Source organism: Cetorhinus maximus, chromosome 11, assembly GCF_964194155.1.
Source record: "Cetorhinus maximus chromosome 11, sCetMax3.hap1.1, whole genome shotgun sequence".
Lineage (NCBI taxonomy): Eukaryota > Metazoa > Chordata > Chondrichthyes > Lamniformes > Cetorhinidae > Cetorhinus > Cetorhinus maximus.
Genome location: NC_135889.1, coordinates 55869045 through 55896938, shown reverse-complemented (window position 1 = coordinate 55896938; position 27894 = coordinate 55869045). Strand labels below are relative to the sequence as shown.

General features: G+C 41.0%; 1 protein-coding gene across 50 annotated transcripts in view; it reads right to left on the bottom strand.

Moving 5' to 3' along the window:
- ttn.2 (titin, tandem duplicate 2) overlaps positions 1-27894 on the bottom strand; it is a 694778-nt gene that overhangs the window by 243480 nt on the left and 423404 nt on the right. For 44 of the 50 annotated variants that reach the window (XM_078551990.1, XM_078551964.1, XM_078551975.1 and 41 more), the window contains 26 exons: positions 27598-27885; positions 27070-27348; positions 21052-21333; positions 20664-20942; positions 20233-20511; positions 19849-20127; positions 18673-18960; positions 18143-18421; positions 17669-17950; positions 17311-17589; positions 13129-13407; positions 12720-12998; positions 12064-12351; positions 10840-11118; positions 9535-9816; positions 7780-8058; positions 7323-7601; positions 6478-6756; positions 6060-6347; positions 5515-5793; positions 3343-3624; positions 2944-3222; positions 2471-2749; positions 2057-2335; positions 1415-1702; positions 1008-1286 (listed from right to left, as the gene is read on the bottom strand). In XM_078551990.1, the coding sequence (XP_078408116.1) occupies positions 1008-1286; positions 1415-1702; positions 2057-2335; positions 2471-2749; positions 2944-3222; positions 3343-3624; positions 5515-5793; positions 6060-6347; positions 6478-6756; positions 7323-7601; positions 7780-8058; positions 9535-9816; positions 10840-11118; positions 12064-12351; positions 12720-12998; positions 13129-13407; positions 17311-17589; positions 17669-17950; positions 18143-18421; positions 18673-18960; positions 19849-20127; positions 20233-20511; positions 20664-20942; positions 21052-21333; positions 27070-27348; positions 27598-27885 (7311 nt within the window). Of the gene's footprint in view, positions 1-449; positions 732-1007; positions 1287-1414; positions 1703-2056; positions 2336-2470; positions 2750-2943; positions 3223-3342; positions 3625-5514; positions 5794-6059; positions 6348-6477; positions 6757-7322; positions 7602-7779; positions 8059-9534; positions 9817-10839; positions 11119-12063; positions 12352-12719; positions 12999-13128; positions 13408-17310; positions 17590-17668; positions 17951-18142; positions 18422-18672; positions 18961-19848; positions 20128-20232; positions 20512-20663; positions 20943-21051; positions 21334-27069; positions 27349-27597; positions 27886-27894 lie in introns of all 50 variants that reach the window. The other 6 variants (XM_078552010.1, XM_078551981.1, XM_078551994.1 and 3 more) reach the window with 6 other exon arrangements.

The following is a 27894-nucleotide window of genomic DNA, read 5'->3' as shown; positions in this document are numbered from 1 at the left end:
AGAATCTCTCACAGAATATGAGAATCTTACAAAGCCCCCGTTCCAGGTTTACCTTGCAGATGCTTTCTGGCATTTCATGGTGCCAGAAGTCAGATATGAGCACCTTGCAACCACCTTCCCACAGTAACCTATCTTCCCTCACCACACGTCCTACCACAGGAAGCCAGTTGCCGCTTTCTGCTCCAAACAGTCGAACGGCTGAACGGCTATACTGGATTCAAACCCATCAGTTAAAGTCACCCTGGGCCTCCAATGAAGACGCTGTCACAGTCTGCACCTGCCAGCTTGCCACACAGACTTAATTTCTATTCCACAATAAAAAGCCATAAAAATAGGCTGCTCAAGTCAAGATTCCCAAATATTCCACAATTACACAAAAGGAACTTGCAACACTTTCAGAAAGATCAATTTACTTTTGATGGAAAGTGTATCTAGGAATTTTTACAGACCTTTCACTGCAACTTTAATCTTGCAAGATTCACTGCCAGCTTCATTTTGTGCTTTACAAGAATAATTCCCACAGTCATCCAGGCTTACATCAGCAATCTCAAGGATTGCCACAGAATCAACGAATGACATTCTGTATTTTTCACTGGCACTAATCTCACGATAATTCCTGAACCAAGAGACTTTGATTTCAGGTGTGCCAGTTACTTTGCACTCAAAACTTGCTGTCTCTCCTTTTTTAAATATTGCTGCAGGATCTAACTTCTTAATAAAATACGGAGGTTCTAGAGAAGAAAATATGGTAAGCTTAATTGCAGAGACAAATGCTGGAAAAAGCATAGACGACATAAAAAGGAACAATGAAAAATCTACAACTGTGAAGGAATACAGGAAGACAACACACAACACAATAGTAACATTAAAAGTAACAAACCAGTGAAAAGTATATAACGAACCAAAGTAAAATAACTTTGCACACATGCAAAGTTTTCAAACTGGGTGAAGACAGAATTTTTAACAGGCTTCCACAATGGTTTAACAAATGAACCTAAAATACACACCTTTGACAAATAGTCTTGCTGTACAAGTGGCGCTGCCAACCCTGTTGCTGACTTCACAAGTATAGTCACCCAAATCAGAAACCTTGGCTGAAAGTAACTCGAGTAAACTTGTTGAACCTTCATTTAAAATGAAACAGTCAGCTCCAGACATCAGCTCCCTGCCATCCTTCAGCCATTTTATAGAAAGTGGAGCAGTTCCTTTCACAACACTTCTAAACTGCACTGTGGAACCAGGTACAGTTTCCTGGGCTACAGGTTTTTCCATAAAACTTGGTGGCTCTAAAATTCAGGTAAAAAAAAATTCAATTCCTTTAGCTCTTAGTTTACATTTTTAGGGCATCGAGCAAAAATCAGAAATTGAACAAGTGCAGATAAATGCAAAAGCAAAGCAAGCTCATCTTTCAAACCTGTTATTTTTAAGACACCACTGCATTCATCGCTTCCTGCTGAATTGGTTGCTTTGCAAATGTAAGTTCCATGATCAGAAAACTCCAGCTCATTAACTTCCAATGTTGTTGTGTTATCTTGATATAATACTTTGTATTTTTCACCAGATGTTATTGCTTTGAAATCTTTATACCATGTAAAGTTAATTGGAAGAGAACCAGAAGCTTTGCATTCCATATGTACAAAAGATCCTAAAACAGTGTCCAATTCCCGGAATTTTCTTGTAAACAATGGGGGAATAATTTGATCTGTCCAAGACAAAGTGACAAAAGCACAGCCAGTCAACTTACAGCAAATACTTGGAAGTGCTTTAAATGAATCAAATCTAGTGTGATTGTTCATTATAAGATGCTTTGACTTCAACAATGGAATTTTCCGGTTTACAAGGAAATATACCTTCTGAGATCATTCAAAACAAAGCAGTTTTTAAACTTGCAATTTAGCTGATTTGGATACTCCCATCATCACTGGGTCTCGACAAGACAAATTATAACAATGGAACCCTTTATATATGTTTATGGTCAACTTAATTGAAAGCAAAGTTTTTAAATGGCACTGGGTATTTAAATTAGTCAAATTCTAAATGCAAATAAAACACTAACCTAATACAGTCAATGAAGCTTTACAGATGCTGGTTCCAAACTCATTCTTGACCTCAAAAGTATATTCAGCAGTATCATCAATAGAAACAGAAGGAATCTTTAGGATGACCAGATTATTCTCAAAGCTGAGTTTGTGTTTTCTGCTAGGTACCATTTCTTTACCATCCTTAAAACATTTAACTTTTAGTTCTGGTGTACCAGTTACAGTACATTCCAAGCCTGCTGGATTTCCTGCGGTCACACTGAGTGACTGCGCTTGTTCTGTGAATTTTGCTGGTTCTATGAAGGAGAAAAAGATCTCTTCAATCTGTTACTGCTATGAATCTCTATGGTGCACAACAAAGAATCTGAGTTCACTTGCAATTATCAAAAACTTGGAAGTGGAAGATACTATTAAGCTAATGTTGCACTGACCTGCTACTAACAATGTAGCAAAACATCTCTCAGTTCCTGCATCGTTCTTGATATGACATGTATATTTCCCAGCATGATTTTCTCCAACAGTATTAATTTGAAGAGTAGCAATATTACTTTCAAAAGACAATGTAATATTGCCATCTTCTTTGACATCATCTTTGTCTTTCATCCAAGTTGCATAAATAGGTGTTGAACCTCTTACAAGACATTGGAATACAACAGAATTCCCTGACAATGTTGTTATATTTTCAATCTTCTTTATAAATCCTGGGGGTTCTAGTTCAAAACAAATAGTAATGTGAATATACTCCACAGTTTATCATGTTTTTTCTCAGAATGCTTTAACAAGAAGAAGTAGAATGCTTCGACAGATATCGTAGCAATTACTTTTCCAATGGAGTGCAAGACAACTAAAATAACACTATCAACAGTGGAAGAAAAATATTTTCTGACAACATGCTACAACTGACCTTTCAAACTGACTGTAGAACTGCAGGAACAACTCCCCACATCATTTTTTACTGTACACATGTATTCTCCTACATCAGAGGTATCAGGTGTTAGAATGCAGAGACTGGCTAAAGAATTGTCAGAGATAATTTTGTATTTTTTGCTGCGACGAATTTGTTTATTGTCCTTATACCACATAACTTCAAAAGGGCCTGTTCCAGCCACCTCACAATCAAGAGTGATGTCACTGGTTTTAACTATCTCAGCAGATTCAAGTTTCCTTCTAAAATTGGGAGGTTCTATAAAGTAATCACAATAAAGATGTCGAATCAACTAAAGTACAGAAACAAATAAAAGTCATGCTCAAGAAACCACAATATATATTTTGTCACCGAATTAAGGAAGGCATTATTACAGACCTTTAACTTCAACCTCAGTGCTGCAGCTGTCACTACCAGCTTCATTCCTTGCTTCACAGATGTAGCCTGCACTGTCATCCAGAATAACATCAATAATCTCAAGAAGTGCCACAGAACCATCAAATGACATCATACATTTGTCACTGGCTATAATTTCATGACCATTTTTGTACCAAGTGACTTTGATTTCAGGTGTGCCAGTTATAATACACTCAAAATGTGCTGTGACTCCTTTCCTTAGTATTGTTGAAGAATTTAGCTTTTTGATTAAGCTAGGAGGTTCTAGAAGCCAAATGTTATAAATGTCAGAATAAATTCAAAGAATAATCAAAAGCAATTCAAACTAACATTTAGATATAAATAAGTAACAAGAAAACATCTTTGGTGTAAATTTACAAATTTAACAAAAACATAGGGCAGAATTTTCTGCCTGTCTGGCGGGTGGGCCCGACCCAATCCCCGGCGGGCGGGGAGCCGATCCCCGCTGAAGAAGCGGGCCGTGCCGCTATTTTACGTGGGCGGGCCAATTAAGGCCCGCCCAGCGTGACGTCCGGCGGGAAGCGCTATGCGCTTCCTGTGTGGGCGCGGGGGATTCCCTAAAAGCGAGAGTGCGCTCTTTCGCACATGCGCACGAAAGAGCGCACATCTCCCTGAGACTAAGTGCTGCCTCAGGGAGATCGTTTCTACATTGAAAGATATTAAAAATAGAAAAAAAATTCCCTAACATGTCCCCCTCATGTGACAATTGTTCCATGTTTTCTCTATTTGCCGCTGGGGCTCCTGGCCTGCCCGCCAACCTTAAGCAGGTCTTTCAATTGTTTAAATGATCCTGTCAATGGCCTCAATTGGCCATTGACAGGTCGGCGGGCGGACAGCCGATTTTGCTGCGCACCCACCTTCCTGAAAATTTAAATGGGGCGGGATGACATCGGGGGTTCCGCCCGACATCCTCCCGCGTCGTTTTACGCATTGGCGAGCGGGCCCCGCCCCCTGCTCGCCGACTGCAAAATTCTGCCCATAGTTTACTACTCAATTAAAGTTCTGTGTATGGTAAAGCAAACTGAATTTCCTTTTTCATATGCTATCAGCTTTTCTCATTACTGCCTCCACTATAATAGTTCTTCTTCATTTTAGGGGTTGGGTATTCTAGGCCTTAAAACTTCTCAAAATTATCATCTATCATTTCATGATACAAATCAATTTGATTTATGACAGTATTTTTGCCAATTCTTCCTTAAACTCAGAACAAAAATTGTATGGTGCTAACAGTTAATGTCAAAAGTGTGAAGATTCAAAATAAGAAACATCAAGGGCAGAGTTTTGCCCTTGGTATGTGGGATTGGTGGGCGGGGGCGGTTGAGAAGCCGCCCACGATCAACAGCACACTGCGATTTCACGCTGGCGGGCCAATTAAAGCCTGCAAAGCGTGATATGTGAGTGGCAGCAATGTGCGCAGCCCATACGGGCAGGGAGAGGAGGGCGAGCCGGCCTAGCGCGAACTTCACGCATGCGCACGAGAGTGTGCGGAATAATCTCCCTGAGGCACGGAACTGCCTCACGGAGATGAAGAAGATATTGAAAAAATTAAGAACAGAAAAATGTCATAAAACATGTCCCCTCATGTGACTCTGCCACATGAGCAGGGACATGTTTTTAATTCGAGTGTAAAATTTTAATCTTATTTTTATTTGCTTTAGGAAACCTCATCCCGCCCTTGGCCTTTTTGCCTGCCCGCCAACTGTTAGGTTGGACGGGCAGCTTAAATTTAAATTTAATTACCTTTTTAATGGCCTTACTAAGCCTTTTAATTGTCAGCGGGCGTGCTGCCGACTTCGGCATGCCCACCGAATGAAATATCGCGGGAATGTGCGGTAACATCGGGACGCTTGCCCGACGTCATTGCACATTATTTTACACTCAGACGGGTTGGGCGCACGCCCACCCACCGAGCTTAATATTCTGTCCCAAGTCTGACTATCAGCCCTGATTTACTGATGCTGGGTAATTGGCATTGCCCCCTCTCCGTGGTTGGCTGTGTAAAGTTCTACCACTAGAGCTAATCAACCATCAAGAAATCAAGTTGACGGTGTTAAACTTTGAAAATAGCTAAGCAGGAAAAAAAACAGTATTTATATAAAACAGAGGTGTAATAAAAAATACAGAAATGCACACCTTTCACAAACAATTCTGCAGAACAGGCAGCTGTACCAACATCATTACTGACTTGGCAGGTGTAACCACCTGCATCAGATATTTTAGCTGAGACCAACTCTAGAAAAAATGCTGAGCCTTCATTCCAAATAGAATATGCCACACCATGCATCAGTTCCCTGTCCCCTTTGAGCCATTTTGCAGATATTGGAGTGCTTCCTTTCACAACACTCCTAAACTGTACTGTAGAACCAAGTACAACATCTCGCAATGTTATTTTTTCTGTAAAGCTTGGGGGCTCTAAAATTCACACAAGAAAGAACATATTTAATTAACTCATGTATATAGAAACTAGAAGAAATGATCAGATTGAAGACAACTTTATGAATAATACATTCTAACATAACCCTTCAAACATTTAAGAATTAAAAAAAATGAAGTTTGACAGGCATATTTAATTGCTTCAATATTGAACTGAAGAAAAATTAATGGACTGTTTTGATATGGAAATAAGCATTTCTTAGACTATTAATGAGAAGGAAATGTGACAAAGCAATTTTTCAAACCTTTTACACTTAAGACAGCACTGCATTCATCCTTTCCTGCTGAATTTGTTGCTTTGCAAGTGTAAATTCCACCATCTGAAATGTCTAACTCATTGACCGCTAAAGACAGCGTGTTATCTTGAAATAACATCTTGTATTTGTTACTAGCTGATATTTCACTGCCCTCTTTATACCAAGTAATGCTCATTGGAATAGAACCAGAAACTTTGCATTCCATATGTACAAAAGATCCTAAAGTACTGCTCATTTCCTTTAATTTTCTTGTAAAGAGTGGAGCAATTATTTGTTCTGTCCGGTACAAGAGAAAGAAAAATAAATCAACCAAAATAGAGTCAATTATTTTAAACTTTGTGATAAGATTTCTTTTAAAATAATTACTTTATGAAATCAAAGCCACCAATACAAATTAATTACTGACCTAACACTGTCAAAGAAATACTGCAGCTGTCAGCTCCAAACTCATTCTGGACTTTAAAAGTATAGTCAGCACTGTCATCCATTTCAACAGACGTAACTTTTAGACTGGCCACCTTATTCAGAAACCTCATTTTATATTTTCTGTTTGATTCCAGTTGCTTTCCATTTTTGAACCATGCAACACTCAATTCTGTTGTACCAACTACAGTACATTCCAAAATGGCTGGGTTTCCTGAAGTCACTGTGAGTTGCTCGGTTTTTTCTATGATATTCGCAGGTTCTGTAGGAAAAATTAGATAATTTTCATCAGGCGAACGATGCAATAATTGTGTTAGGTTTGTTATTTTAAGATAATTTGGGGGCAGCAAGCCGTTCAATGGGTTTGGTGACTCAGAATTGGGGTCAATATAGTCACAACTTCTGCACTGAAAATCAATCTTTCTGTATGTGTTCCATGTGGGTTTGTCAGTTGCAAAACTGTCCCTATCTGGGCATTAAGTCAACAATCTCATTCACAGATGCCACAAAATTGATGGTGAGGGAAGTGAAAAAGAAGTCACATGGATGGAGTGGAAGTACTCTTCTGACGATTTATCAGAAATATATTAAGAGGGCATGGTTGAGGAACCATATCCTGCATTTAACAGTGCCAGACCTGAATATTTGTTCCTGAAAATGCCTGCTCAACATGGAAAATGTTCCCATTGCCAGTCATAACATTCTATGTTTTCATGATCACAGAATTAATTAAAAAACTTAAAAATAATTTTACGTGGAAAAGTAAATATCATGGAACTGAAATCAACAACTTGTGGACAATGCTTGTGCTTATTACTTGCTACTAACCCATTACTGCCAATGCAGCAACGCATTTTGTAGTTCCTGCGTCATTCTTTGCCTGACAAGTGTAATTTCCACTGTCATTTTCTTCAACCTTAATAATCTGCAATGTTGCAACATTGTTTTCAAAGGACATTTTTACATTATCATCTTCTTTAACATGTTTGCCATCTTTTTTCCAGCTTGTAGTTATTGGAACTGAGCCCTTCACAAGACATTGAAATACAGCAGAATTTCCAGAAAATACTGTTGCATTTTCTATTGTTTGTACGAAAGTTGGTCTCTCTAGTTTAAAGTAAAGAGAATATAACCTGTTATAATGTATAATTATACAGCCAATGTTTAATAATTTAAAATATTAAGTTTCAAGACATTCAATAATACCGTACAGTGACATGACAACAAAGCAGATACCACATAACATCCACGTAAAATTACTTAGGAGAACTGGATTGCCACCGACCTTTCAAACTGACTGTAGCACTGCAGGAACAACTCCCAACATCATTTTTTACTGTACACGTGTATTCACCAACATCTGAGCTATCAGGTGTTAGAATGCAAAGACTGGCTAAAGAAATGTCAGAGATCATTTTGTATTTTTTGCTGCATCGAATTTGTTTATTGTCTTTATACCACATGACTTCAAAGGGGCCTGAACCGGCCATCTCACATTCAAGAGTGACATCAGTGGATTTTATAACCTCAACTGCTTCAAATTTCTTCGTAAATGTGGGAGGTTCTAAAGAATAAACACATAACATGGTTTACAAATTACCTGCCCCAAAAATTCAAGTTCTGCAAAGTGACTCCCAACAATACTCACTGACACTTAGGGAAGAATCCCCACTCCGTGGAGGGGGGGGGGTGCAGGAGCGGATGCGTGCAGGAGCACCTCTGATCAGCGCCCCTGATTTGGGGGCGCGTTGCCATTTTACGTGGGCGGGCCAATTAAGGCCCGCCCAGCGTGACTCCACCAGGAAGCACTTTGCACTCCCAGCACGGGCGGGCGGGGGTATTCCCTAAGCCGGGAGTGCACTCTTTCGTGCATGCGCGCAAATGAGTGCACTCATCTCTCTGAGGCTAAGTGCTGCCTCAGGGAGATTGACGCCAAATTCAAAAATGGTCAATGGACAAAAATAAAATTTCCCTGACATGTCACCTCATGTGACACTGTCACATGAGTTGGGACATGTCCATTGCTTTTATTCAAACATTTATTAAATTTTAAAAAACCCTCATGAAACCTCATCCCGCCCGTGGATGAAGTTTCATGCTTTTTCTGAAGCCCGCCAGGGCTCCCAGCCTACCCGCCAACCTTAAGGTTGGACGGGCAGGTCCATTAATTACTTCAATTAGTTTTTAAATGGCCTCAATAGGCCGTTGACAGGTCGGCGGGCGCACAGCTGATTTGGCTGCACCACCGACCTGAAAATTGAAATGACGCGGGGTGACATTGGGAGTTCAGCCCGATGTCATCCCGCTTCATTTTACGCATCAGCAAACAGGCCCCGCCCCCCGCCCTTAATATCCTGGCCTTAAAATATTTCAGTGATTTTCATTCAAATGCCTGATGATTAGTCATGGGAGACAAACCAACACACAAACGTTTTCTTCTTCCGCTATTATTTAATGCAGATTCATCAATTACTTTAATAAATGCACTTGACATTTATTTTATATTTTTCCATACATTTCAAATGGCACTAGCAGTCCTCATCAGATTTAATTTTACCTGGATGCAATGACTAGCATATCTTAAAACATAGAAGGGGAGTTTTAACTAACCCCATCAATAGTAAAGGGAGAGCTGTTAAAAGGAGCATCTTCATTTCCCGCTCCATTTCTGACATTTCCCAAGTTAATACCACTGAGTCTGGCAGTGGGTGAGGCATCCACAGGACTTTGGTAGGAACTTCACCAAGAAATGCAAATCAGGGTGCTGCTCAAGGAATGAGCAATTGAATAGCTACGTTCAAATCAAACCCAGGAGTTAAAATCTCCCGGGGCATCTGATGAAAATGCCTGCATTTTCTGTACCTGTCAGCTTCCTGCACAGAATTAATTTTTACTCCACAATTAAAAAGAAACCATAAAAATTAGGCTGCTTAAGTCAAGATTCCCAAATATTCCACAATTACACAAAAAGAACTTGCAACACTTCCAGAAAGGTCAATTTACTTCTGGTAAAAAAATGTAACTCAGAATTTTTACAGACCTTTAACTGCAACTTTAATCTCGCAAGATTCACTGCCAGCTTCATTTTGTGCTTTACAAAAATAAGTCCCACTGTCATCCAGACTTAAATCAGCAATTTCAAGGATTGCCACGGAATCAACAAATGACATTCTGTATTTTTTACTGGCACTAATCCCATGATAATGCTTGAACCAAGAGACTTTGATTTCAGGTGTGCCAGTTACTTTGCACTCAAAACTTGCTGTCTCTCCTTTTTTAAATATTGCTGCAGGATCTAACTTCTTAATAAAATACGGAGGTTCTAGAGAAGAAAGTGTGGTAAACTTAATTACAACAGTAAAATGCAGGAATAAATTCATACAACATATAAAGGAACAATGGGCGAAATTTAATGCTCACAGCAGTGGGGCCTGCCCAACGCCGGAGAACTGGTAGCTACCCTACTGTGGCCTTTCCATGATCTCCTCTTCAACCCCAATTTAGTGCCACTCAGGCACTGGGTCAGAGTTGGTGTCCTCGCTGTCCTCAGAAGGAATTTCCTGCCCCCTAGAACTGCCAGCTAATCAGAGGATGGTAGCTCTTCAGTACTGGCAGCGTCACCTAGAGCAGCGGCCACTGCTGGTACTGCAGGAGGCCCAAGCAGAGGATCGGCAATGAAGACCCAGGAACAAGGTAAGTGGGGCAGGTTAACCGGGGCCTCCCTCTTTGGCCCCGACAAGGTGGTGGAGGAGGGTTAGTATCTTGGGTAGGCTGGGGTCTTACCCCCTGTGCGGCCCATGCCTCAGACAGGTATCTCCATTGGGCTTGGGCTGTCCAAATAGAATGGAACCCCCGCCCCACCATGCTGCAGGATACCTGCCAGGGTTACCTAGTGAGTTGCCCAAGTGTTGCGACACCTGCCGGCTGCTGGTTAAATACCACTGGCAGTGAGAGGAGGCCCGTAGTCACTTAAGGGCCTCAACTGGCTTCCAGGTGGGAAGGCTGTCTTTGCGTCTTTCCACTCTAGGCTTAATTGGGGTAAGATGGGAAGGCAATGGGGTTTCCAACCTGCATCTTCCCATCCAATTAAATGGGTCCCCTGCTTCCCAGTCTGCTTCCGGTGGGGAAATAAAATTCCTTCCAATGAAACACATGCAACATATAAAGAAACAAAGGGAGACAACACACAACACAATAGTAACATTAAAAATAACAAACCAGTGAAAAGTATATAACAAACTCAAGTAAAATAGCTTTGCACACATGCAAAGTTTTCAAACTGGGTGAAGACAGAATTTTTAACGGTTTTCCACAATGGTTTAACAAACGAACATAAAATACACACCTTTGACAAACAGTCTTGCTGTACAAGTGGCGCTGCCAACCCTGTTGCTGACTTCACAAGTATAGTCACCCAAATCAGAAACTTTAGTGGAAAACAACTCGAGTAAACTTGTTGAACCTTCATTTAAAATGAAACAGTCAGCTCCAGACATCAGCTCCCTGCCATCCTTCAGCCATTTTATAGAAAGTGGAGCAGTTCCTTGCACAACACTTCTAAACTGCACTGTAGAACCAGGTACAGTTTCCTGGGCTACAGGCTTTTCTATAAAATTTGGTGGCTCTAAAATTCAGATGGAAAAGAAGAATACAATTGGATCCCCATAGTACGTATTTACATTGCGTAAAGCTTCAGTAAAATTAAAATGGCCAAGCTGCAACTCAGTATGAACTGCATAACAAATTTTAAGCATATATATAGGCTGGATTTTCACTTCAGGGGCAAGAAACAGGAGCCATGGCTGCTTCCAGATCTCGTACCCAGGGGCAACAGTCGCACATTGGGATTTTCAATAGGGCACCCCCTAAATTGACATGTAGAAAATTTCCCTGTTCAATTAAGGATGGTGGGCAGGCTCTCTATGCTGGCGAGCCAATCATAGGTCATCCAGCTTCAGTGGAGCAGCAGGTTGCAATAGATGGTAAGTAACTGGGAGGGTGCTTCAACATGGAGGCACAGTCACTATCATTTTTCAGAAGTTGAAATAAAAAAGATATAGCTGCCAGCCCACCACTTTTGGGGAACTTGGGGTGCTGAGCAGTGGCTTGTTGGTGGGATGGGATTGAAATTCCTCTATAGAGTAACCTTTAGCTTCACTCAGGCAGGCGAGGAGAACTTCTAGACTTGTTTGGAGCACCGCCCCTCCAGCCTGCCACTGGGTGCTAGCTTCTAAGCAGTTAAACCCAGTTAAAGGTAAAAGCCCAGATGGCCTCCTTTTAAGTGTGCTTAGAAAGGCTCTTAATAAATCTAATTGGCTACCCAATTCATGGGGGTGGATAGCCTTGGCTGCCCCAAATCCACTTTGGTAAAAATGGCCCGGGATCAGGAAACCGGCCCAGAGCTGGGGACTGGTATTTTCAGGTCCTATCCATCTCTGTTTCCACCCCTGGCAGGGCTTATGAATTCAGCACTGTGTACGGCATCATGAAAAAATCAGAACTTGAACTAGTGCAGATAAATGCAAAAGCTATAATAGGAATTGAAATGAAGCAAGTTCATTTTGCAAACCTGTTATTTTTAAGACACCACTGCATTCAGCACTTCCTGCTGAATTGGTTGCTTTGCAAATATAAGTTCCATGATCAGAAAACTCCAGTGCATTAACTTCCAATGTTGTTGTGTTATCTTGGCACAATACTTTGTATTTTTCACCAGATTTTATTATTTTGAAATCTTTATACCATGTAAAGCTCATTGGAAGAGATCCAGAAACTTTGCATTCCATATGTATGAAAGATCCTAAAACAGCATCCATTTTTCGTAATTTTCTTATAAACAATGGGGGGACTAGTTGATCTGTCCAAGATAAAGTGACGAAAGCACAGCCAATCAACTTATAGCAAATATTTGTAAGTGCTCTAAATGAATAAAATCTACTGTGATTGTTTATAATAGTACATAATGATGTCAACAGTGTAATCTTCAGGTTTATTAGGAAAAATGTCCTCTGTGACCATTCCAAACAAAACTTATTTTAAACTCTGAACATGGCTGATCTGCCTACTTCCAGCAGCCCTGGTCTCAATAAAAAAAGTCATAACAATAAGCGTTAGTATATATGTGTATGGTCATTGCAATCAAGATTTCACTGTTCTGCAAGCACAATTTTGAAATAACACTGGATATATAACTTGGTGAACTTTTAATACAGATAAAACACTAACCTAATACAGTCAATGAAGCTTTACAGATGCTGGTTCCAAACTCATTCTTGACCTCAAAAGTATATTCAGCAGTATCATCATTGGAAACAGAAGGAATCATTAGGCTGACCATGTTATTCTTAAAGCTGAGCTTGTGTTTCCTGCTAGGTACCATTTCTTTACCATCCTTAAAACATTTAACTTTTAGTTCTGGTGTACCAGTTACAGTACATTCCAGGTTTGCTGGATTTCCTGCGGTCACACTGAGTGACTGTGCTTGTTCTGTGAATTTTGCTGGTTCTATGAAGGAAAACAAACTCTCTTCAATATATTAGTGGTATGAATCTCATTTTAGTTGACACACAACAAAGAATCTGAGTTCACTTGCGATTAGCAAAAACTTTGAAGTGGAAGCTAATGTCGCACTGACCTGCTACAAACAATGTGGCAAAACATCTCTCAGTTCCTGCATCGTTCTTGATATGACATGTATATTTCCCAGCATGATTTTCTCCAACAGTATTTATTTGAAGAGTAGCAATATTATTCTCAAAAGATAATGATATATTATCATCCTCTTGGATACCATCTTTGTCTTTCATCCAAGTTACATAAACAGGCTTTGAGCCTCTTACTAGACATTGGAATACAACAGAATTCCCTGACAATGTTGTTATATTTTCAATCTTCTTTATAAATCCTGGGGGTTCTAGTTTAAAACAAATGGTAATATGAATATATTTCACATTTTTTAGTTATCATTTTAAAAAGCTTTGGGGCGGAATCATCCCATATTTGCACAAAGTGCGTTAGCAGGCAGGAAAAAGGACATTTTACTCGCCAGCTGCAAGGGCGAATTTTTGTGCCGTATCTCCCATTCCCAGCGCGTCTCGCCTCATTAATAATACATTCATGGGAAACACGTCAGATCTCTGGCAGGCGGGCTTGGATTTGCCCGCCGAGCCATGGCTTCAGTGCTTCCCTACTCCACGCCCCATATTTAAAGTCACCAGAGCGCAGACTACTTCATTGTTTACAAATCAGGGCTGCTCCAGGTGACAGATGGCCCCAAAAGCAGCAGCACCCAAATTTAATGATGCCTCTCTGGGGCGCCTGCTGGATGCAGTGGAAGACCATCACAATGTCCTCTACCCCGACTCTGGCTGCCGAAGGTCCACCAGAGTTACCAATCCGGTCTCGGAGGCGTTTGCAGCAGCAGTCAGTGCCACCAGAGCACAGAGGAGGTCAGTCATCCAATGTAGGAGGAGGATGAATGCTCTCATCCGTTCCACCAGGGTAAGTCAACCACCTCATCACTCTTAACACTCACAAACCCGCCACACATCCACAGGGTTTCACAACTCAAAGGACAACCCCACTAACTCTCACATACACCCTTGCATCTCCATCAGACTCATCTCCTCTCGAGCTTGCGGTCTCATCTTGTGCATGGCTCCGCTCACCACACAAACATTCCATGCGGTGCCATGTGTCCTGCTCACACACTCTCCATCTGTTTTCATGCAGGAGAAGCTGACTTACAACAGCAGAGAGATGTCCCTGACCTGGGGTGGAGTGCCCCGCATTCGGCCCCTCACTCACTTTGAGGAGTGTGCCTTCGTGTTGACTGGTGAGGAAGTGCACCATGCCTGCGGCAACAGTAAGGTCGGTGTCAAGCACTCATGTGAGAACCCGGCACCACATCATCCCTTTCTCAAAGCAACTGCGTGTACTCTCTCTCCTGTTTTTGACTCTGTTGCCATGTACTAATTATCTCTACTTTGGTTCACAGGGAGCTCTGCCAAGCGACCAACCAGCCAGCCAGTCCCTCAGCTCCATCCAGTTCCTCAGCTCCAGCCAAGAGGACTCTTCCTCCATTGAAGAGCTGGATCAAGCAGCATGGAAGATCCGTCACAGCGCTTACCCACACCCTCCACTAGCACAGACACGCACCTCGGTGGGACCTAGATCTAGAGCAGGCCCGCATTCACAATCTGGTGGTCACTACATAGACACATGTCCGCAGCAGGTGGAGGCAGGTTCAGCCAAGCTCCTCAGCACTCGGAGGACTGCTGGGGAAGATGCAGCTGTGAGGTCAGAGTCAGATGACGAGCCACTGGATTCAGCCTTCCAACTCATCATGGAGAGTCAGCAGAAGATGTGGGAACATCACACAAGGCTGTTGGAAGCCCTCAATAGAGTGGCACACGAGTCAGAGGAGTGTGTCTGCCTGCGCTCTGATGAAGTGGTGCCCACATGTACGAGTATGGAGGTCTCCATGGGAAGGATAGCGGGCGCCATCCTGGACCCTGGTCCAGCAGAACATGGAGATACATGCAGACCTGTACTCCATCACAGTTGACATGGGTCACTTCTTGCAGTGGCAACACAAGAGGGAAACAGGGCACCTCAACATCCCTCCTTTGCCTCAAGGAGTCAGGCCGGGGCCCTCGGGCACCTGAAGGGAGGAGGAGCAGCAGCTGGACACCTCTGGGTCATGCACTCAGGAATCTCAGCGGCTATCCGCTCACTCAGAGTCCCCTTTTGCCTGTGACCACCTCAACCTTGTCCTTTGTCACCACAGAAGGAGCAGCTGGCCCACAGGGAAACACCAAAGAAAGCCGGGGCTCTCAAGGCTTTGGCTCTCCACGAGTGCACACTGAAGTCATCAGAGGCAACAGGGCCAACCACTGCACAGGCTGTCTCCACCCCTGGTGCAGATGTCAGGGCAGCACCTAGAAGAAAGTGTAGGCCTAGAAAAGTTAAGAAGTTCTGATCACAAGTGGTCACATGGGTGAACGCATTTTGGCACTTTATAATCTGAAAATATATTCACTTTCGCTGAATAATGTGTAATGTTGTCTTTCAGCTTCATTTACAGACTTCGGGAGTCTTCCCCCTGCATCCCCCATCACAACCCCCCTCCCCCTCCCCCCACTAGGTTCAGCTGCACGCAGCCGGACCATGAGTGATTCTGAAGGGAATGGAGTGTATGGGTGGCAAGGCCTTTCGGAGCCTCGTGCGAGCATTCTCCCACGCACGTGGAGCCTTCATCCATCACGTTCCTCTCGCTATTCTGAGCAATTTCAATGCTGCCTGCTGGACTTCTAGTTCAGTTGTCCATCTGAGCTGACCTGCATCTCCACCCACCCACTGACTGCACTCCCATGCAGCACCTGTGCCCGTCCAATACAAAGCTCAGCTCAGTTTTGATTTTGACAGCCACGATAGTTGTCAAGTTTCTCAACAGCACCCCCATCCTGTCCCCTCCCCTAGTCATCCATGTCCTTTTCCCTATCACTGTTGCATCACCTTCCACCTCCCCACCATCACCTACCAGCCAGAAACCTTTTTCTTTCCAGGATGTCCAGGTGAATATGCATGCTCCCTACCTTCCTGAGAATCCAATCCCCATCCACATTGACCTTCCCGACCTCCTCCTTCCCACCCCCAGGGTCCATTTCTACCTCTGAGTCCCCAGCAACCACCCTCGCCTCCCTTCTACTGCTACCGTCGCACCCTTACCCTCCCACCCTTCCGACTCATTCTGGCCCCCTCTCATAATCATTTCCTCCTACCACGGTCACCTCAGTTTGCTCCTGAAGAGACAGTCATTGACTCCACAGGCCCCTTCTTTGCACATTACCCCCCACCCACCCCACCAAAGCACTTATGCCCTCCTCCACCCATACTCCGTCCTCCATCCTTACTCCCTCCTCCCCTGGCACGCCTTCCCCCCTCTGCACTCCTTCCTTTACACCTTTCTCCCCCCTTACACCTACCTCCCCACTTGCTGCATTCTTCCCCGTTATACCCTCTTCCCCCTGTATTCCCTCTTCCTCCTCCCAACTTCATCCCCCGGCACCTTCGTCCCCTCCTCCAAAACTCAACCCCCTGACATCTTTGTCCCCCGCTTCCAACCTCATCCCCGCACCCAACCTCCCTCTCTCCCCCGCGGTACACCTTCCTCTCCCGCACCACCTCGCTGATCATCCATAGCAGCCAAGACGTGGTGTCCCAAAGCAGACCTGAGACATCAACGGAGATCTCCCACCTTCCGTGAGCTGCTTCATGGCAGAGCAAGAGAATCCACCCAGCATGCGATGCATGTGTTCCTCCAGGATCCAGTTGCTATAGGGCTCCAGCATCTTCTGCTCCACGGATGTCCATGATCTGAGCAAGTCCCGATTTCTGCATGCCACACTTGTCTAGATGTATTCTGGGCTGGTGTATTTTTCCGCCAGTATAACGGTAAATCAGGCATGGGGGCGGGGGGGGGATGATTCCAGTCGGGCCTTACTTTGCATCCCATTAGCGGGACGCAAAGCAAGTTCAAGTCAGTCTCCAGTGGGATTGGTGTTTCGCCATGGCGGACACCATCGGAAAGCTGTGCTTTCACGCCGTTGTGAAACCGATTTTTTGCTTCACCATATTGTTCCCCCCTACCCTCCATGACCCCAGATGCCAACGGGGCTGGAAAATTCTGGCCTTGACGTAAAAGAATGCTCCTATAAATAGCTGAGCGTGCATGCTCCATTAAATAATAAGATTACTGAAGTGGCACTAAGCACAGCAGAAGGAAAATATTTTCTTACAATATGCTGCCACTGACCTTTCAAACTGACTGTAGAACTGCAGGAACAACTCCCCACATCATTTTTTATTGTACACGTGTATTCACCAACATCTGATGTAATAGACTTTGGAATGGAAAGAGTGGCTGAAGAATTCTCAAAGATCATTTTGTATTTTTTGCCGAGTCGAATTTGCTTATTGTCCTTATACCACGTAACTTCAAAGGGAGCTGTACCGGTCACCTCACATTCAAGAGCAATATCACTGGTCTTAACTACATCAACAGGTTCAAGTTTCTTTATAAATGTGGGAGGTTCTAAAGAGCAAAACAGTCTGGTTTAGTAAACAATCAAATGCCAAAAATTAAATCTCCTTTGGGGTAATATTTTACACACCTTTAACCAGAACCACAAAGTTGCAGCTATTACCACCAGCTTCGTTCTGTGCTTCACAGGAATATTCCCCACTATCTTCCACACTTGCATCACCAATCTCAAGAACAGCCACTGTGTTTTGAAATGATGTCCTGCATTTGTCACTGGTTTTAATCTCAATGTTATTTTTGTACCATGTAACCGTGATTTCAGGTGTACCAGTTATTTTGCACTCGAAACGTGCAAATTCTCCCTGTTTCAGTGCTGCTGAAGGAGGCAGCTTCTTAATAAAACTTGGAGGTTCTGAGAAAATTAAGCGCAATAAAGCTGAATATTGGAATTACAAACTAAATTTACGACTCTCAAACAATAGAAAATCATCTCCAGATAAAATTTACTCATCTTTGATTTTTTAAGACAACCAGGGGAAAAATGTAACACTTAAAAACTTTGCATAAAACTTAATTTCTAATAAGACTGACAAGAATTACAAACCTTTGATGAAAACTTCGGCAGTACTTGTGACCGAACCAGCTTCGTTGCTGAGATGGCAGCTATAAACACCAGCGTCAGAAACTTTAGCTGAAATTAGCTCAAAGAAATGTGTTGTTTCTTCATTCCAAATGGAACATCTTGCACCACGTTTCAATTCCCTATTAGCTTTGAACCACTTGACAAACAGTGGAAAAGTTCCTTTCACAACACTCTTAAACTGCAGTGTAGAACCTAGTACAATCGCTTGGGACATTGGTTCTTGTATAAAATTTGGTGGTTCTAGAAGTTATTTAAGAAAATGTTGTTTAGTAAGGTCAGATAAAGTAAAACTAAAACTTCTAATATTAGTTACATTACCCTTGCATTTTGGTACTGATCACTACATGTTAAAATATTCTAAGAAGTGGAAATATATATCATTTATCTAGATCTTTTATTGCTGGAGAAGAAATAGATAATATTACAACTGGAAACTCAGTATTTGATACATCTTGAAATAGAAGTTGTTTGGAGTAAAGGGATCTTCAAACCTTTTACTGTCAAGAATCCACTGCATTCACTACTTCCAGCAGTATTCGTTGCTTTGCATGAATAATTTCCACCATCTGTGATTTCAAGCTCTTTGATCTCCAAAAATGCGGTGTTTTCTTCAAATGATATTTTGTATTTATGGCCAGTTAATATCTCTTTGTTATCTTTATACCAAGAAATGCTGATTGGTAGAGAACCAGATACTTTACATTCCATGTGCATCAATGTCCCCAGGATGCTATCCATTTTCTTTAAACTTCTTGTAAAGGATGGAGCAATTATTCGATCTGTCCAATAAAGAATAATAAAAATGGCTTGTCTGCTAAAATATCAACTCACTCCAACTGGTGGAAATGGGCGGTAATGGAGTTACAATAGAGGTGGTGAACTTCCCGCCCTGTTTCTGCACCACTACCAATTTTTCTGTGGCCTTCTGCAAGGTGCCTGATGTGAACACCTGAATCCAGCAGGCCAGCCATTAATTTATGCAAATTGTGACTTTATGATGTGCTTCGAACTTTGTTGCAATTTCATGGGCTACTGAACAGGAGGCACGGTGTACACACTCTGCTCCATTACAACTAATGGTACAGCAGATGAGGCTCGAAAAACTAAGCACAAAAAATATTTTTGTAGGGTCAGGAGAATCGGGTGCTCTTCTAGGCTCCACAAGAATAGTATGGGGCCTGCCAGCCTGGGCTCTCTGCAACCCACCCCCGTGATTTTTACCTCCTCTCTGAATCTACTGCTGTGCCAATGGATCAACCAACAGACTACCTGACATTGTGCTAGCCCGCAGCCAGAAAGTTGCAGAAGGACACCTGTTCAGGGCATGCAGCATGCTCGTAATATGATAATGAAGCCTAACACTTAAAATGCATCCTGTCTGAGGAATTGGACGGCTGGCCCCCTCGCTCCATCAACGGGATACCCAATAGTTAATATACCCTTGAAATTTTAACATGTTTTACTAATAGTCCCTGTAATATGTCCCTAAAACCAATTGCACACATTTAGAAGACAATATGAAGACAAGAAAACACAAATATGTTATCAATACATTTAAAATATAACCTTCTCATTCGAAGTATTTTAAAATTGTACTGAGCTCTTCCCTCTCAGTTTCTTTTTTGAGATGTGTTATCAAAGGTTTCAACACATTAAAAAACACCAACCTAGTACTGTCAATGAAGTTGTGCAGTTGCTGTGTCCAAACTCATTCTGAACTTCAAAAGCATATTCCCCACTGTCTTCTTTGTTAACAGACAGAACCCTTAGGATTGCCACCTTGTTCACAAAAGTCATTTTACATTTCCTACTGGATGTCAATTCGGACTTATTCTTGAACCATCTTACTTTCAGTTCTGGAGTACCAGCAACAACACATTCTAAAATTGCTGTGGTTCCTGAAGTGACACTTAATGGTTGTGGCTTTTCTATGATTTGTGCAGATTCTGCAAGAAAAAAAATCATACTTCCTCAATCAGTGAAGTGAGGAATATTGTTTGCATATTTGGCACTTAACTGAAATTCAAAAATGTCACATGTCCCATACTAACCTGTTACTAACAAAGTGGCAAAACACTTCTCTGTTCCTGCATCATTCACTGCCTGGCATGTGTACTTTCCACTGTGATTTTCTCTAACAGAAGTAATGTGAAGCGTAGAAATACTGTTCTCAAAAGATATTTTAATATGATCATCTTCTCTGATTTCATCTTTGTCCTTCATCCATGCAACAAATATGGGTGCTGAGCCTTCTATTTGGCTGTTAAAAATGGCTTCACTTCCAGATAAAGTTGTAATGTTTTCAATTTTTTTCACAAAGAAAGGGGGTTCTGATTTAAAGTTAAGAGTTTTATGAATTAGGTATAAAATCAGGCACTCAGTATTCATTCATGCTAAAGCAATAAAACCAAGTAAGAATGAATTACAAAATAGAATTATTGAAAATGTCTGAAAAGAAAATGATCAGCATTTGATAACTGACCTTTTAATCGGACTCCAGTAATGCAAGAACAACTTCCCACATCATTTGTTACTTCACACTGGTATTCACCAACATCTGAGTTATCAACTTTTTGAATAGAAAGACTAAATAAAGATTTTCCAATGAACATCTTGAATTTTATACTAGGTCGAATCTGCTTATTGTCCTTATACCAAGTGACATCAAATGGGCCAGTACCAGCCACTTCACATTCAAGACTGCTATCACTGCCTTTTACTATCTCAACAGGTTCGAGTTTCTTGCTAAAAGAAGGTGGTTCTAAGAAAAAGCAAGTAAAACAAAACAATTTAGAAACTTATCAGACTGGAAAAACTTGTAAGAAAAATTGCCAAATTTGGTTTCAATATTATGTTTTATGACTACACACCTTTAACTGCAACTATAACATTGCAAATGTCAAAACCAGCTTCATTCTCTGCTCTACAAGTGTAATGTCCACTGTCTTCGACACTGAGATCAATCAATTCAAGGACTGATAGAGAATCAACAAATGACATCCTAATTTTGTCACTTGACTGAATTTCACTTTCTTTCTTGTACCAGGTAATTTTGATTTCAGGTGAGCCAGTTACTGTACACTCAAGACATGTTGAGCTTCCTTTCTTCAATGTTACGGTACGATCTGGCTTCTTAATGAACTTTGGAGGATCTATGAAATGAAAATTTACTGAATTGACTGAGAAGAAAACCAAAGATTTTAGATGCACATAACTGAAGGTAATGTATATGCTAAACAAAAACTAATGATAACTAGTATGATCTCCAAACAATCACAAATATATTTTAATGGAAACGATTGATCTGTTTTGACTTCCAGTCAACCTTATTTTAAATAGCACAAGATGCAATTCTTCAAACATTTTTACAATTCTCCTGAAAGATTACACGTTGACAATTCATCACATAACTATAACAACTATCATATTGTGTACTATTGACACCTTGGAGCAACATCAGGAAATTCATGCTCATTCAAATATGAGAGTATTTTTAATATATTTTTTATCAACTAAACCAAAAATCTTTAAGTAAAGAACAAAATTTGTTTAAAAATAAATTGGGTCTATTAGGTTACATTTTACCAATTCTCCATATCATTTGAGAGGCAGCTGCCAGAATTCAGTCAGATTGGCACTGGTGTGTGCCAGCCATATGCTGATTAAAAGGCCCGCCAATGACCTCCCAAATTTGGGTACAAGGTGATAAAGAGTACCAAGAGACCCGAGGTCAGAGAAAGTTGGGATAAGAGACGGAAGCGAGGGAGAGAGAAGAGTTTGAGAAGAGGATGGTCAAGAGAAAGGTTGAGAGAGAGTGCTAAATTGAAAGAGAGAAAGGGGTTGAGATGGAAGGGGTTCCAGGGAGGAGGCTTCATAGAAAGTTTCCATTTTAAATGCAGACACAGGAGCTTAAAGTGGGAATGTAAAAATAAGGGAAGAATTAATTTGGTTTTAAAATGTAGACTAAATTGTGAATATGCACTTTGATTCAATTATACCCCTAAAGTCTCTAAATAAATTTAACCTGATGACATAAGACTACATTTGATCTTGAAACCCTGAGTGCAACTGGAAGAGAATAACTAGTAAATTTTTAAAAATCTTATATCCACAAGTACTTCCTGTCAACCTTTCAGATTATCAATTTCTATGATCATACTGATAATGGATACTAAGCCTGGTCACACATTAACTGTGTTCTCCTGTCAGTTAAGGGGTATAACATCAATGGAAATACGAAAATAAGAACCGGGGCCCTGGGTGGTCATGCCTCCATCGATGTTGGAATGGAGGTGGAGGCATTAAAAATGGCGGGTGGAACTTGATTCCAGGATTCCAACCTCCATTCCTGTTGATGTTTATAGCCCTGGGATAAGGGTGTGGTAGCTATCTCGCCCTTGCCTACCCTATTGTAGGAATGGGCATTTTAGACCTCCCTTCCTGCTATTTTCATGGAGTTGGGTCCGCTTTGTTAAGTGAACTGCATTAGGACACCTTTCCTATTGGAAAAAGTGCTCTCATGCATTTAACATTAAACAAAGCACTGCTCGTGATCTCTAGTATAATAATCTGAAGTGATTTAAATGCCCAGGGTCCTTTTAAAATAAAAAAAAACATCCACCAGCTGCTTTCAACTAGAGAAAAACATGCTCCATATGCTCCTGCTTTGATTCACAGGGCATCTGGCTTAAAAATGTTTTTTTTAGTTTCAATAGACTCCATTGTTTACATTTCCCAGGGTTTGTTATTATGACTGAGCCCATTGACAATGCTTGGCTGAGTTTCAAGAGATCCAGAACCACTCACCTCAGCAGGGGGCTGTGTTCACATATTGCTTGACAGTTTTAAGAGGCTGTTAAAGGATTATCTGTCTTTGATATGGTTAGGGAAATAGATGTTTGCTTGTTTTCATAATAGATTGAGCACTTGACGGGATTTAAATTTTTGAATGGGTTCTATGAATGAGTTCTTTTAGTATGAAATATGTTTGAGCAAGACCTATTTAGAACTGTTAGAAGCTTATCTTTTTTTTCGTCTTCAGTTCAAAGACATGGCTTCTGAGATCTGCTCATAGTGGATATTGTGTAAATGACTATAGAGAATACATGGAGGGGTCATGGTGAATATGAAGACGCATGGGGAGTGTGAGGGAGCATAGATGGCGAATGTGGAGTGGGTAGGGCTGAGGGAGGTGAAAGATGAGGGCTGAGGGTTTGAGGGCCTGACATTCATCACTAAAGCAGTATCAGTGTCCCAGTAAACAAAGGTGGGCATTCTGGCCTGCCGGCCTAGCCATGCGCCACCTCCATTGCCACCTCAGTCCTGCCCCCGGAGGTGGCAGGCTCAACTCCATCTCATCCCCACCTCCCTGAAACAAAAATATGGCCCAGTGTGTATAGCTTTAAAATGTGATTGAATTACATCAGTGCACTCTGGTCCAATTATTCCTCACCCTCTAAAGCAGCTTCACCTGAGGATAACAATTGGAATGTTAGTTACTAAGACCCTAAAATTCCACGGAGGTTTTCCCGATCTCCCATTGTAATTCCAGGAGGAAACTGGTAAAAACCCAGAGAAATGGTAAAAATAGCTCTTTCAACTCTTTATACCATTTTTCTGGAGGTTCTGCCAGTCTCCAGTCATATATCCAATAGGTGATAGAATCCCGATGGAATTTCAGTATCTATATACTTACATATATAAGTGGATCCAGAAATTAAAGTTCCTTTTGTCACAACAACAGGAAACTGTGAAACTGTGACTGTGTGAGAGATAACTGCAACTTCACCAGTTAACCACAGACATATTGAACTGTTTAAAGAGGTCCACTTCAAACAGGGACGTTCTTCAAAGAAAGGCATTAAAGATGTAAAATGCTGGACTTTGATCAGATACTCATCAGACATTCAAAACCCCTGTGGAGGGCAAAATATCTCCCATCTCCTGGTGATTTATATCTCGAAATGTGTCAAAAGTTTTGGAGATGCAAAGATCAAAAATGAGATTACTTGGTCTACAACAATGAATACAAGACATGCTAATTGAGTTCCCTTCTGGGAATACACATACCTGAGTTTAAAACTGGCTCTGACAAACAGAGAAAGATCAAGCAGGAAAGATCTCTATCTCTCTCTCTCTGAAGTTAAAAGTACATCTTCAAAAAAGTGTAGACCTGAACCAAGCCAGAGTGTCTTCAACAGAACGCAGCCCTGAACAAAGTCAACTCTGGAATTCTACCAGAAACGACATAACTTCAAATGGCCACAATGTTCAACAATCTATACCTCATGTACAAACAAACAACTAAATCATATATTCTTTTAACTTTTATTTGGACTCTAACTTTTCTTACTTCTGATATCTGTGTGTGTGTCGTTGCATCTTTTATTATTTATTCTCAGGTATAATAACTAATAAACTTACTCCTTTTTTGACTCAAGAAAACTGGTTTGATTGGCTCCTTAATAAGAAATAAATACATTTGGATTGGAAAAGGCATCCATGGGGGAAAGAAATTTTTAAAAACCTTTGTTGCGACAAACCAAGGAGGCTGAATAAAGGGAAGCCAGTTCACTCCTCCTCACCCAGTCGTAACAATTTCCATTGATTTAATTTTCAATTATATTTTGTTCCTTTTCTTCACCCCACCACCCTTAATTGCAGGCTGTTTTAGAGGAACACACCACAAGGTACAATTGTCACTCAACTAGTTCCTGACTGTAGAACAATGCACTCACTGTTACAAAGTACTCTGCCATTCCTTTTTACAATTAACACATGGATTTGGTACTAAATTAATTTCACATTTTTGTTGCTCTGCATAATTTTCTTCAGTATAGCCTTTAACAAGACCTGAATGCTTCATAGCAAGCTAATTTCTGCTCCCCACCATCACCATCTGGCATGGGAGAAATTATTAGTCAAGTAGTACGAAGGTGGCAGCTTGATGAGTGCAGCAAGGCCTCTGGGAATTTGGTAAGGGAGCAAATTCAGTGTAGTGAGGGAGGAGGTGCTGTTCTGGTCTTCTGCAGAACAAGGAGTGGTCTAAGATAGGGAGCCAGAGAGTACAAGATCTGAGAGCTAAACCCAGAGGGATTAGGTGAGCAGGTAGGTGATTTGTTGCTGAGTTTTAAGGCTTTTTTCTCTCTCTAAACTGAGGCAATAGTTTAAACTGGCATTGGGGAGATATAAGGATTGTATTAGATTTATAGCATTACTAGTTAAACTCCATAATATAACCATGGATAAATGTTGCATGATATTTCTAAAGCTGAAACCTAATTAAGTAAAACACAATATGGCAGGGCAGACGTATTGCAGCTGTAGCATGTGGCTGCTGATGGACAACTGTGTGATCCACGGCAACCACATCTGCAAATATCTGCAGCTCAAGGAACTTTAGCAGGGTCCAGAGGGTGTGACTCCAAGGGGATTCAGGAGGTAGCCTCAGCTCTTGCAATCATTCAACAAATTCAATGTTCTTGCAGCTTGTGTGAATGAGAGTAGGGACCACAGGGAGATGAGCAAACTGACATGAGGAAAGTTAAAGAGAATGGGCAAACATGAAGATTGAGATGAGGAGGAAGACTGCTTCCCACTGGTCTTACTCACCTGCTTATGCCTCTCTGCTTTCTTGTAAAACTATCCTTAGTTAATACATTGTTCAATAATTGCTCTTCCCATCACGCTTCAGTGTTGCCTCTCCTTTTCTCAGCAAAGCCAAGCTCAATCTATCCTTTCTGCTTATAAATTTCTTAATTGATGATCGTCCACTCTCTTGTAATCTGTCTTGATATTTCATCTACATTGCTTCACTGTTTTTCTCCCAAGGTACCTGCTTCTTTGTTTTTACATCCTTCTAATTCTTGCTGATCTTGAAACATTTTATAATTGCACATCAATTCTTTTCTACCCATCCTCCCTTTCATTGGTTATATTGCATTCTGGCTTGCCACATGGCATATTTTCCAAAGCATAACTTGGCATATCAACAGAAAAGCCTAAAATGATACTTACATTCAGAATCAAACCTGAATCAGACCTCTATTCTATCCACAATTGCAACAGTAATTAGATAAAACAGCATCAATATTGCTTTATAATGCTTCTAATCTGTAATATTCCATCTCATTGCTACATAATACAAATCACCTTGAACATAAATCATCAAAAATGCTTGACTACATAGGCCACTCACCTCTTAGAATTATGGATCATGCAGCCTGAAGTCAGCTAGAGAATTCCTTTTAAGTAAAGCACTCCCCAATGCTATCCTACTTAAACAATGCTCAATAACAGGAGTCTCAATATTTTGTCTTTAAGGGGCAATTACATTCAAGTTACAAGTTAAGTTTAACTTAAGTTTGGATCTACATCAATCTACTGATTCAAGCTGAGATTCAAATTTAGGATTTATCCACCAAAAGAGTAGCAATGAGAATCTTTCTAAAACCTCAAGACCTGTGAAATTCAAACAGGAGGAACCAGCTGAATAAGAAAAACAAGTGTAAATGAAAACTGATTTCCCTGGATCTCTCACACTGTCCCTTAATTTGGCCCCAATAGTTCTAATATATATTTAAACAGCCACTTTCCAAACAAAAATCATTGTGACCTACTGACATGTCATGACATAAAAACCAAAACCTTTGGAAATAAAAGAAAAATCACATTTTTCATTGCTCTCAAAGAAATAAGACAAATGCATTAGCATTGAAGAAAGATTCAGGTTAACCACAGGAAAATAGAATGAAACAACAAATATAAAGACAGACTTACAAGCTATAAGAGAAAAAGAGCTATCAAATAAAGATATATGTTTTAAAGAAAGAAAGTAAAGTGAAACTCTGTACAATTTTGCATTGAAATAATATTAAGAAAATCCACACCTTTGACAAAAAGATTAGCAGCACACGATTCTGTGCCAACTTCGTTGCTGGCTTGACAAGTGTAGTCACCCGTGTCAGAGACTTTTGCTGAATGTAGTTGTAGCAAACTTGATGAGCCTTCTTTTGAAATGTAACATGAATTACTAGACGTTAACTCCTTATTGTCCTTGAACCATTTTATTGTCATTGGAGGTGTTCCGATCATAACACTCCTAAAGTGCACTTTGGAACCAGGCACAACATCCTGGGACAATGGTTTCATAGTAAAACTTGGAGGCTCTAAAATTACCAGAGGAAAATTGCAGTCATTATGGCAAGAAAATACAAGGGAAATAGACTTTGAAAAATATGGCAAAATAAGTGAGTCCAACAATAACTATGTAAGTGTAACCTATGGTATTTTCAGCATGTTTGTCAATATAACAAATTAAGATGGATAACAATTGATGTTTGTGATAACTAAAAAGATACTAGGCTAACTAGTTAATTCATGTACGCAATTAAGAGATTGAAGGCAACATTTCCAACCTTTCACAGTTAAGACACCGTTACTTTGGTCAGTTCCGGCAGCGTTTGTTGCTCTGCAAGTGTAAGTTCCATCATCTGTCGACTCTAGTTGATGAATCTCCAACTGTGCCAAGTTATCATGATAAGAAAATTTGTATTTTTCATTAGCTGTTATCTCTTGATTGTCCTTATACCAGAGCACACTCATTGGAAGAGAACCAGAGATCTTGCATTCCATCTTAATAAAAGAGGTTTTGATGCCATCCATATTTTTTAAGTTTCTTTTAAACGACGGTGGAACTATGCGATCTGTCCAAC